The sequence below is a fragment of the Oreochromis aureus genome, linkage group 22 (genome assembly GCF_013358895.1).
Source record: "Oreochromis aureus strain Israel breed Guangdong linkage group 22, ZZ_aureus, whole genome shotgun sequence".
Classification (NCBI taxonomy): domain Eukaryota; kingdom Metazoa; phylum Chordata; class Actinopteri; order Cichliformes; family Cichlidae; genus Oreochromis; species Oreochromis aureus.
Window position 1 is genome coordinate 23,554,061 of NC_052962.1, and position 12,734 is coordinate 23,566,794.

Below are 12,734 nucleotides of genomic sequence, written 5' to 3' on the forward strand. Positions count from 1 at the left end.
GGATGGGTGTTCATACTGGAGTGCAAAATTATAACTAATGGAAGATGGACAAGAAAAGTTTAAAGCCACCAGGTGCTCAGTTCAGAAAAAATAGAAAAGAAGGGGAGGAGAAACGAGCAAAAGATACAGGTAAGCAGATGTTGTTAGGGTTTTGTATGCTTAGAGTTTTATAATTAGTTGTAGATTGGTAAAGGTTTGATCCTTAATAGTCTGCAAACTTTGTGTGCATTCCAGAGTGCTCTGGCATGCACACACAACTTAAGGTCAGGAGAGAGGTTATATCTGCTCTTACTGATTTATGGTATAGGAGGACACCTACTCTGTATCTGGTTAAGTATAAGAGCCTTTTGTTTAGATGGACCGCTAGCCTCCTGGCACCAGCTTTGGGGAGTCTTCACGGGGTCACATCATGACGACCCCCCCCCACACACACACACACACACACACATAAACAGGCTAAACAGGCTAGGACCGCCACTGACTCTCCTACCTGTTCCTGGATCCTCTCTCCAGGCAAAGTTCTGTGGGCCCTATACAGTTGAAGAGAAACTGAGTGACACAGATTATGTCATAGGTACCCCAGACCGTAGGAGAAAATGTCGTGTGTGTCATGTTAATCTGATGAAGCCTTATTTTGTTCGTGATGCAGGTGTAAACTCCTCTTCATCCCCCGCTGCGCTGTCTGCCGTGCCGGTAGTTGTGCCAGCATCCCCGTCTCAGTATAGCCCAGAAAGTGACGGCTTAGTTTTCGTTTGTGCTGAGGGTTGCTCCCGACTCAGAAACTCTGAAATATTGGAGAATTTAAAATCCCACCTAAAACATTTAGATGAGGCTGCCCAGAACACCTTGGAACACTCACTGAAACTTTTGAAAGGTTAAAAGAGGCATCCCTTACCCTAAATCTTGCCAAATGTGACTTTGGTAAGGCCACTGTGGTTTATCTAGGGAAGCAGGTGGGTCAGGGTCAGGTGCGCCCCTTCTGGCCAAAATCCAGGCTATCCTGGAGCTGCCTTGTTGTTTTCTGTATTGTTTCCTCCTGTTTATTCAGTTAGGGAGTTAGGCGTAGCATTTGTCTTTTGTTTGTTCTTTTCATCACGTAGGGTTTAGGTAGCACCTCCTTGACTGATTAAGCTGGTTTTGTTTGTTATTTTGGCGTTTGTTCACCCCGGAGTCACGCTTCAGTTTAGTCAGTAAACCACTGTTCACGAAGCAACTGGTTTTCCCTCTGTGTATGGTTTTGGGGACCAGGGTGGGGTCAATCCTTTTCAACTCTTATGTTATGTTCTTTTACCCCTAGGCTGGGGCGTAACAGGGGGCAATTATTTGTTCACACATGGCCGGGTAGGCTTGGATAGCTTTTTCTCCCCCTCGCTAATAACTGAAATCATCATGTAAGAACTTTAAATCATCATACAAAAACATGCTTTTTGTATTTGCATTATCTTCGTCTAATACTAAAATTAGTTTGATGATCTGAAACATGTAAGTGTGTCATATGAAGAAAACTAAGAAAGATGGGGCGAATACTTTTACACAACATGTTTTTATACACAGCATGTTTATTATCAGTTAGCTTGGTGAAAGAGAGATACAATCATAAGGTGATAATTCTGACAAAGTCACAGTGCTTACAGATGCTGCTTGTGCAGAAAATTCTTTATGCAGGAAACCATCTGAACCTTTTTGAAGCAATGCCTGAAAGTCACTGCACTTTAAACTGGGATGCAATTGCTTGGTGTCATAGTCATGATTATTAATTGGGGTAAATGTTGAGTCGGCAGATAAGATCTCATAAATAAAACATTGACTCCCAAAAATATATATGGTATAAAACTGGTTGTAGTCCAGTTTCAAGGTGTGGTTGCTTTCCCACGATAATCCGTGACATGCATGTAAACAACCTCACCTCAAACTAGTTTGACATGTTTCTGGGGTTTTTTTTTTTTCCTCAAACAGCCATGTTGTTTGGGTGTGTTTACACTGTGACAAAGTCTTCCTGTTCAGTTGTTAATAAGGACAACTAAGAAGCTCGGTGTGTACCCTCACCTGGTGCAGGCGGAGTGTGCAGGTACACCTCCTCGCTGTACTCTCCGTAGCCCGCCTTGTTGCAGCCTCTCACCCGCAGCACGTACACGCTGTCCATTTCCAACCTGTCAATCACAGCGCTGCTTCCACTCACTTCGTCAAATCGCTGCCAGCCCCAGCGTGCAGCAGCCAGTCCTCCTCTGATCCCACCTCTGGACGCTCCTGGTACTATGCCACGACGGCGATACTCTACAGAAAAGTGCCAGGATGGTGCAGACTCCGGCATCAGAGGGCAAGGAAGGAATCAACAAAGGCTTTCAGGAGGGACAGTGAGGAAGACTCACAGTTTTGAAGGACGTATGAAAAAGAAAAATTAATGAATAAAAGATAAGACTGTTTTTAATCTATATTTCTATTGTAATAAAAAAAATATAAACAGCACATTAGTGACATCCCTTCAGTTTTTATTTCCAGATACTGTGCTGTATGTGGGGCTTTCCTTATTCCCTTTCACATATTTACATTTGAACCTAGCCAGGGTGTTCCCTGCCTCCTCTCTGATGGATATTTCCTTTTACAATAACAGATGCAACAATAAACTGAACTTTCAAATAATGAGTTAAGGGTCTGCACAAATAATCCCAGTAAATGTAATAAAATAGGCAGCCAGTCATAAGAATGTAGGCCCAAAGGTGCAAGGGAGCTAAAACAGCTTGTTACAGAAAGAAAATAACAAAGGGGCTTAGTATTATATATATATAAGATGATCAGCTGAAAAACAAGTCAATTATAAAACATGAATCCTATATTGGAACCAATGAAGTTATGATTCCTATACATTCTAAGGCTGCTTCCTCTACCCTGAAGCCAAACAACACAGAGAAGAATGCACGAAGAGAAGTCTCTGAAGATTTCCAATCAAAAAAAGAAAGTAAGCGCTAATCTAAGATCTATTCTATCAAATCAGAGAGTGATTACTTAACGTAAAGAAAAGGGAAACCTGTTATGAGTCTGGCAAGAAGCCTGCACAAAACAGGGCTGATCTGTTTCTTTCAACAGTTCCTGCGTGAATGCCATGAGCCCAGCGTGTTCCAACAAGCCACGTCTCTCCGCCAATTGAGCAGCCAGTGCCTCGCCTCGTTTCTGCCGTGCCCCCTCCAGAGCCTGGGTGAGCAAAGCGGGACGCTCGGCGAGAGCGGCCGTCAAATCCCTGATGCTCTGAGCCAGCTACTTTCTGGCCGACACACTGTTTACCTGGTGAGGAAAAAGCACAAAGACAAGTTTGGAGAACTAACACCAGGCTTCTGCTGGTACATTCTTAAAACGGTCCAAAGAACTTTGAGAAAAGACACATTTTTGGAGTTATATAGGTTTGTAATTATATGATTAGGGATGTGATTGCTGTGCTTCGCATGGCAATCACACTTTCTATATAATGCAGTGCAATATAACTACACTCAGTTTACCACTTATTTAACAACATATACAATTAATACTTATAAACCCTCAGCAAAGCATGTCTTGTTAAAAAGTGTAAGAAAAGACTTCATGTCTGCTGCCTCCTCTCTGATGGATATTTCCTTTTACAATAACAGATGCAACAATAAACTGAACTTTCAAATAATGAGTTAAGGGTCTGCACAAATAGTCTCAGTAAATGTAATAAATTAGGCAGCCAGTCATAAGAATGTAGGCCCAAAGGTGCAAGGGAGCTAAAACAGCTTGTTACAGAAAAAAAAATAACAAAGGGGCTTATTATTATATAAATAAGACTCATGCAAAGCAACTCCAAGAATAAAAATATGGTACTGGAAACTTTGACAATACACACATTTTGTGCTATTCTTTGGATTTACTGACAACACTGCTTATGCTGTTTCTTTATTTGGCAAGATGATCAGCTGAAAAACAAGTCAATTATAAAACATGAATCCTACATTGGAACCAATGAAGTTATGATTCCTATACATTCTAAGCTTGCTTCCTCTACCCTGAAGCCAAACAACACAGAGAAGAATGCACGAAGAGAAGTCTCTGAAGATTTCCAATCAAAAAAAGAAAGAAAGCGCTAATCTAAGATCTATTCTATCAAATCAGAGAGTGATTTCTCAATGTAAAGAAAAGAGAAACCTTTTATGAGTCTGGCAAGAAGCCTGCACAAAACAGGGCTGATCTGTTTCTTTCAACAGTTCCTGCGTGAATGCCATGAGCCCAGCGTGTTCCAACAAGCCACGTCTCTCCGCCACTTGAGCAGCCAGTGCCTCGCCTCGTTTCTGCCGTGCCCCCTCCAGAGCCTGGGTGAGCAAAGCGGGACGCTCGGCGAGAGCGGCCGTCAAATCCCTGATGCTCTGAGCCAGCTACTTTCTGGCCGACACACTGTTTACCTGGTGAGGAAAAAGCACAAAGACAAGTTTGGAGAACTAACACCAGGCTTCTGCTGGCACATTCTTAAAACGGTCCAAAAAACTTTGAGAAAAGACACATTTTTGGAGTTATATAGGTTTGTAATTATATGATTAGGGATGTGATTGCTGTGCTTCGCATGGCAATCACACTTTCTATATAATGCAGTGCAATATAACTACACTCAGTTTACCACTTATTTAACAACATATATAATTAATACTTATAAACCCTCAGCAAAGCATGTCTTGTTAAAAAGTGTAAGAAAAGACTTCATGTCTGCTGCCTCCTCTCTGATGGATATTTCCTTTTACAATAACAGATGCAACAATAAACTGAACTTTCAAATAATGAGTTAAGGGTCTGCACAAATAGTCTCAGTAAATGTAATAAATTAGGCAGCCAGTCATAAGAATGTAGGCCCAAAGGTGCAAGGGAGCTAAAACAGCTTGTTACAGAAAGAAAATAACAAAGGGGCTTATTATTATATAAATAAGACTCATGCAAAGCAACTCCAAGAATAAAAATATGGTACTGGAAACTTTGACAATACACACATTTTGTGCTATTCTTTGGATTTACTGACAACACTGCTTATGCTGTTTCTTTATTTGGGAAGGTGATCAGCTGAAAAACAAGTCAATTATAAGTCTGTGAAGGTTCTCGGTCATCCAGGTCATTGTAGTCAAAGGAGTTTGCAAAGAAAAGCGTCTGGACTTCTTTGAGTTGCTTGAAGACGTTTCACCTCTCATCCGAGAAGCTTCTTCAGTTCTAAGGTCAAATGGTGGGGAGTCCCAGATTTAAACCTAGTGGGAGTATCCCCCCACAGAGGGACAAAAGGACCCCCTGATGATCCTCTAATCGCCTGAGCCAAGGTGTGAAATTGGGTGTGGGTCCCAATCAGCCAGGGTTTTGGGTGAGCTCATTGTGAAACTTGGCCCCACCTTATCATGCGAATTCCTGAGGTCAGATGGCCCAGGATGTGAGTGGGCGTTAAGGCGTCTGGGGAGGGAACTCAAAACTGGATTAGAGATGGCAGACAGTTGGTGTCGTAAACCACCGCCTCTGTTCAAAGATGGTCGCTCACAGTGGACATAGATGGCCTCTTTCACTCCTCTTTCAAACCATCTGTCCTCTCTGTCCAAAATGTGAAAATTGGCATTCTCGAAAGAGTGACCTTTATCCTTAAGATGCAGATGGACTGCTGAGTCTTGTCCTGTGGAGGTGGCTCTTCTATGTTGTGCCATGCGCTTGTGAAGTGGCTGTTTGGTCTCTCCAATGTAGAGGTCTGGGCATTCCTCGCTACACTGTACAGCATACACCACATTGTTAAGTTTGTGTTTAGGAGTTTTGTCTTTCGGGTGAACCAGTTTTTGTCTGAGTGTGTTGCTGGGTCTGAAGTACACTGGGATGTCATGCTTGGAGAAGTCAATTATAAAACATGAATCCTACATTGGAGCCAATGAAGTTATGATTCCTATACATTCTAAGCTTGCTTCCTCTACCCTGAAGCCAAACAACACAGAGAAGAATGCACGAAGAGAAGTCTCTGAAGATTTCCCCTCAAAAAAAACAAAAAGAAAGCACTAATCTAAGATCTATTCTATCAAATCAGAGAGTGATTACTTAACGTAAAGAAAAGGGAAACCTGTTATGAGTCTGGCAAGAAGCCTGCACAAAACAGGGCTGATCTGTTTCTTTCAACAGTTCCTGCGTGAATGCCATGAGCCCAGCGTGTTACAACAAGCCACGTCTCTCCGCCACTTGAGCAGCCAGTGCCTCGCCTCGTTTCTGCCGTGCCCCCTCCAGAGCCTGGGTGAGCGAAGCATGACGCTCGGCGAGAGCGGCCATCAAATCCCTGATGCATGACCGTTACATGTCATGCATGCGGTCATGCAAGACTGTTACATGACCATTATTTATTTCATTTACTTTAATTGTCCTCTTAAAGACACAGCACCCCAAACTTTACATTTCATATTTTATTGTCTTTTGTTCTGCAGCAATTCCAGATTCAAAAGCAGTCCTGAGATCATAACGTAAGAAACATTTTGTAAAACATGCAGCAAGTTTTTAGAATTCTCCAAATCCTCAAATGCAAACATTCACTGTAACAGCACACGAGTGTCGTGTTTGTTAAAGAATATGTTTTAAAAAATGAAGGAAGGAGGAGTGGTTGGAGATGAAAGGAGCATTCTAGAGGGAGGGAGGAGGGATACTGGGTGTGGTGATGTATAAAGCATCTTTGCCACCCATTGGTTCGTCACAACAGCTCTACCAAGATCAACAGTAGCCTCCAATTGTCTTAAACCTCAGCACTGGTGAGTAGAAAATCCTACAAGTGCTTTTTTTTGTTTGTTATCTGCTTTTATTTACTCACTCTGAAAACTTTTCCTTGTTTGTTTGTTTGTTTGTTTGTTTGAATCCAGCAATGCTCATTACAGTTAGTTTTATATGAATGGACATTAAGCATTAGCAGAAAAATATTGATGAACTGCAAAGTTTGTCACATCCATGTGAACTTTAATGCTTAAACTTCTCTTCTTGCTTATGAAACTTGATGCTGCAAAAGACTGAGCTCATTTTGGCTGAATCCCACTAACTTGTTTGGAAACTCATTTTTACGGAGGCATTAAAGTTTTTGGGGGGGTTAGCAGCGATTCTCACCTTTAACTGCAACCTAATTAAGGAATGAGGTTTTGTGCTCTCTTTCCTTGTAACTCCCTTCGGTTTCCAAACTCTCTGATGCCAAAGTTTCTTTAGCTTAGTGCACCCTAGAGAGGGAAAAGCATTGTATGACTCACAACATAACCACTAGCAAATCTCTTGGGTTTATACAGTCAAGTGGAAAGAATGCATAATTTAGATATACTATGTTAGAAGAACAGACATCTGATGTTGCTTTGGGGACTTTAATTAAGCCGTAACCTGCTTCCTTATCTCCTTCTGCTGTTGCCGTAACAATGTCCCGTGTCACTTGGCAGAGACGCTACATTAGAGACCGCTGAAAATGGAAGTAAGAGTGGTGGGGCCCAGGTGGAAATCTTGAGTTTATTTTTATCAAGCTCCACTGAGAACCTAGAGAAACTTTGGCAAAGACAAACAGTAATATCAGCCACTGTTTTCTGCTATGACCTCCAGTATGCACTTGCACATGCATATGGTTTACTGCATGTATACATGTATAATTCCAGAATTTAAATATATTAGCAATTTAATTTGTAGAAGTGGTTCAAAAGTAACTGAAAGGAGCTTCACTGCATCATTATTTTAGGCAAACCTAAAATGGACCTCACAGGGTTAAACGACTCAATCTCTTTCACTCTGGTTTTACCAAACAGGCCCTGCCTACTCCCCTTTTTTTCCCCTCGTTTACTTCTAAATAATTCCTCGTGTTCCAAATATCAATGATGTCCTTTGTTAAGATCCCAAATTTGACCACAATACCACGTGATTCAGCCTAATCTGCACCAGATAATGAGTCATGGCAGAATTATGTGTAAACGTTATTCTTTAATCAGTTTGGATTTCCTGCATAAACAAATACAACTGCAGTCTCAGACGTAACATTTTGTTTTCCTTCTGTCTCCCTAAACTAGCCCTAATCATGTCTCAACTCCAGCAAGGTATGGCCATCCTCATCGCCACCTTTCATAAATACTCTGGCAAGGAGGGAGACAAACTCACCCTAAGCAAGGGAGAGCTGAAGGAACTTCTTGAAAAGGAGCTTGGAGACATATTTGGCGTGAGTGGTCTTTATCCTCCTTCTATCTCACACCCAGTAGGTTGCCTGAAAACACTGGCGTACTGATGCAGAGCTTTTACTTTGAGAGAGTGGAAAATACACAGATTTTCTACTGTGGTTTGCACAACTATTTGAGCAGAAGTAGGCTGAGCAGTTCTTTGTTTTATGATCACTTAGTGTCTAAATTCAAGCTAACACTTTTCTCCACTACAGAAAACCACTGACAAGGCAGCATTAGACAAGATCTTCAAGGATCTGGACGCAAACGCGGACGGCACTGTGGATTTTCAAGAGTATGTCACGCTGGTCGCCTGCCTCACTATGTTGTGCAACGAGTTCTTCACCAAAAAATAAGGATCCGAGCGCCACCTTGGGGCCAGCTGAGAGAGCTGCCGTTCGGTGACAGGAAGTGTCCCTTGACAGCTGTTTTAAAGAAGATATAAACACAAATATATGACAGTGAAGTCAAACTTATACTGAAATCCAAAATGAAATAAATCTTTTTTTTCTCTCTGAAAGACTAAAGTTGCATTTTTTGCATTCTTACATTAACTGGGAGAACTATTTGTTGCAGTATTGAGCAATTGCAGATACTTTGGAAGGCTTATGATAACAAGAATGTTTCCCTCAAAAATCAAAATGTTTCTATCAGCAGAGTTCATGCTTTGCAGCTGAAGTATCTTCTAAGTTTCCTCAAGTGTCTTCAGCAAAGGAGCAATACCACTGCAAGTTCTGACAGGAAGGATGTCACCAACGCTGACAGAGAGCAGAACGGAAAATATCTACTAGAGCAGGCTTTTTGAAGTTGCACTGAAGAAACTTTTGAAAGAAGCAAGAACACAAGCCTGATCTCACTAATAAAACTTGAACTTCTTAAGCAAAACATCCTTATATCATACATCCTTAAATTTAACACACTCTGGGTTTCAATTTGGAACCCATTTCCACACAATGACTTAAGATATGTGTAATATTCGGAAATGACACAGGGAAAAAGTACTGAATGCATGAAGAAACACAAGAAACATTTAATGATGGGCAAAACTGGCGAGCTCTCTCAGGCAACTTTATTGTTGCAAAACATACTGATTTCATTGGTTAAAGAAGAATTTCTAAACTACTGAAGGTTTCAGTATTGGGGCCATAATCCGAAAGTGGAAAGAACATAATTTCAGCATAAACTGGCCACGACCAGGTACTCCCCGCAAGATTTCAAGCAGATGACTGAAAAGAATTATCTGAAGATTGAAAGAAAACAATAAGTAATGCACTCAACCACGTTGCCCTGTATCCATGCTCATTGCTGAAGAAAAGCATGTTAAAGCATGTTTAAAGTTTACTGAACAACATTTAGATAAGCCTGTAAAATACTGGAAGAAAATCTGGTCATATCAGCCCAAAACTCTTAGGATGCGACAATACACATCATGTTTGGCGGTCAAAAGGCACTGCATATCACCCCAAAAACACCATATCAGCAGTGATGTTTGGAGGTGGGAATGTCGTTGTGATGTGGGACTGTTTTTTATCGTACTGTACTGGCACGTTTCATATAATCAAAGGAAGGATGGAAAAATATACCGAGACATTCTTGATAAAGATCTGCTGCCATCTGATGAAGATGAAATGCAGACAATGATCCCAACTACACAGCCAAGAAAACTCTCAGTTTGTTTCAGAGAAAGAAAATAAAGCTGCTAGAATGACTCAGCCAATCACCTGACCTGAATTCAATTGAAAATCTATAGAAAGAACTAAAGGTCAGAGTTCAGAAGGGGCTCACGGAACCTTCGGGATATGAAGACTGCGTGGAACAATGGGCCAAAATCACACCTGAGCACAGCATGCAACTAGTTTCTCCATACAGGAGGCATCTAGAAGCTGTCATCACCAAGAAAGACTTTTGTGCAAAGTGTTGAATAAACTTCAGTAAGCGTGTTCAATACTTTTTCCCTGTGTCATTTCTCAGTTTTATACACAGTTTATGGATATCTGTGGTTTCATTTCTTTGCATGTGTGGATGTGATGGGTTGTTACTGACATCTGGTGAGAATTTCACATCAATAACACCTTTAGAAATATGTTTACTTAGAAAAGTGGTGACGTGTTCAAAACTTATTTTAACTGCTGTACTTTTTTTGATTGTTTGAATTAGCTACTCTGCCTTGTTCGCTTGTTATCGTGCAAAAATAGGGTGCTGTCTTGAGCAATAGTGCTTCAGACTTTCTGAAGGTGTCCTTGGCCTTTCAGTGGCTCCAAAGCCTCATTAGAAATAGTCTCAGTGTAAGGAAGCTATAAAGAAGTCATTCTTAAGATAGGGAAGCAAGGAGAAAAGACTGCTATATACTAAATTACACAAATATTATAAGGCGAAGGTATATTGAAACAAAGCTGTGACAGACAACAGAAAAAAAAACAACACAAAAAATGTTTTTTAGGTCATTAAAGAAACCTGGAGAGCTAATCCTGAAGATTACTTAAAGAATTGGCTAGAAAACTACTCTAATATGTCAAAGAATAGGTGGTCATACCAAAGATTTTTGGATCATTCAAACTTTGTTTTTGTTGTTTGTGCTGTATTTCCATGTATCTTTGCCCAGGTCTCCATAAATCACTGCATCTATTTCCCATTTTCCTAGAAAAACACGACAACAGCACATGACTGCACATGACTTTGCATGTGTAACATTTAAGTAACTCCTGTAAGACTGAGAATGAATTAATACTTGGGGCATAATATTGCATTCCTGTTTATTTCATAGCTTTTGTTGCATAGTTAGAGTGTGTGTTGCACTGCTGCATATAGTAAATAAAAAAACATCTCACGGTGGCAGTGGTGCTAGTATTTTCAAAAAGTTATCCATCTCCCACTTTTGCTACTTTAATTGTACATTTTTTCTTGAACATTAATCAATGAATGAATCTTTGGAATTCTAGGCAATCGTTCACGGTACTAATACGATGGATATTTGAGTCATGTGAAAAATAATTTCTCACGGGCTTCTATGCAGTCCTGTGAAAAACTACCTACAACTCATGATTCACCACTTGTAAAACCACATTTAGCAGCAATAACTTGAAGTAATCACTTTCTGTATGACTTTATCGGTTTCTTGCATTGCTGTGGAGGAATTTTGGCCTACTCGTCTTTACAATGTTGCTTCAGTGCATTGAGGTTTGTGGGCATTTGTTTTTGCACAGCCTTCTTAAAGTGCCACTACAATATTTTTATCTGGCTGAGGTCTGGACTTTGACTGTGTCATTGTAACACTTTGAGTCTTTTCTTTCTCATTTATTCTGTTGGAGATTTGCTGCTGTTCTTACATTTATTGTCCTGTTGCATGATCCAGTTTCAGCCAAGCTTCAGCTGTCAGACAATTGGCTTCACAATTGACTCTAGAATACTTTGGTATACAGACGAGTTCTTAGTCAACTTAATGACTGCAAGGTGCCCAAGTCCTGTGGCTGCAAAACAAGCCCAATCACTATCATCACAATCAGTGGTTATGCACCTGCGTCTGTCTGTCTGACACAAAAAATGAGTCACACCACTAATTAGAAGCTGGAGATTTCAAACATCATTACTTGAAAAACAAGACTTCATTAATTATTATGAAAAGGAATGGGCAATGTATTTTGATAACAATGACCTGCCGGCAGTTTCACCATGTCTTCTGTGTGAAACAGGAAAGATAGTAATGCGAGGAAAATAATATCTTACTGATCACATAAGATAAAGCAGGGATTAAACGCTTTTATTAGAAGTAGAACAAAAACAAGAGAACAGTTAAAGCTAAATAAAGAAAAAACAACTACAACTATTTATTCTATGAAGGATTCCACTGGGAACATTACTCATGATCCACAACAAATAAATAAATCTTTTTGTCTTTTATGAAGCTTTATACTCCACACAGATTAATCCTTCCAGCGCTGACATTGCAGAAGATAAATCTACCGAAACTAGATGACAGATTGTGGCTCTGGATTCACCTCTTTCAATGTCCGATTTCCACGAAGCCCCACAGCATCTCCCAAACAACAAAGCCCCAGGTCCACATGGTTTTCCAGCAGAGTTTTACAAAGATTCTGGCCTACACTAGCACCTATTTTTTTCAGTCATCACCAAATCCTCACTCCTCCACCGTTGTGCTTCATAGTTGGTGCAGGTATTTGTGCTGATATGATTTGTTTGTTTTTTGCCATATCTGAGCATCATGGCCTAACATTTCCACTTTGAATTTGTGAGACCTTCTCATGGCAACACTTCTAAACAAGCTGTACTTGTTCATTCTTTTTCTATTTGTACTGTCATGAACTTTAATATTTGTTCATGCTAACTAGGCAGAGTCTGAGATGTAGTTGATGGGCTGTTGCAGTTTCTCTGAGCATTGCACTTTGGCAAGAATGTGGCATTCTTTTAACACACACCTGAATGCGCCAGACCAGGAAACTGCCAAAATATCTGTTTTTATAGAGGTGCTCGCACTTGCTGACGATCATTTAATCAACCTCATTTGATTAGCAGCAACTAGCTAATACTTGCCATCTTAATTCCTGT

At 40.5% G+C, this 12,734-nt stretch overlaps 2 protein-coding genes across 2 annotated transcripts; one reads left to right on the forward strand and one right to left on the reverse strand.

Moving 5' to 3' along the window:
- Positions 1–430: 430 nt before the first annotated feature.
- On the reverse strand, positions 431–3,309 carry LOC120435876 (tripartite motif-containing protein 46-like). The gene is made up of 2 exons (XM_039606023.1): positions 2,047–3,309; positions 431–1,036 (listed from the first exon to the last, which is right to left on the reverse strand). The coding sequence occupies exons 1-2, from the start codon at positions 2,309–2,311 to the stop codon at positions 996–998; spliced, it is 306 nt and encodes a 101-aa protein (XP_039461957.1). The 5' UTR covers positions 2,312–3,309; the 3' UTR covers positions 431–995.
- Positions 3,310–6,603: 3,294 nt separating this feature from the next.
- LOC116319436 (ictacalcin-like) lies at positions 6,604–8,691 on the forward strand. The gene is made up of 3 exons (XM_031738762.2): positions 6,604–6,749; positions 8,028–8,173; positions 8,387–8,691. The coding sequence occupies exons 2-3, from the start codon at positions 8,036–8,038 to the stop codon at positions 8,525–8,527; spliced, it is 279 nt and encodes a 92-aa protein (XP_031594622.1). The 5' UTR covers positions 6,604–6,749; positions 8,028–8,035; the 3' UTR covers positions 8,528–8,691.
- Positions 8,692–12,734: the final 4,043 nt, after the last annotated feature.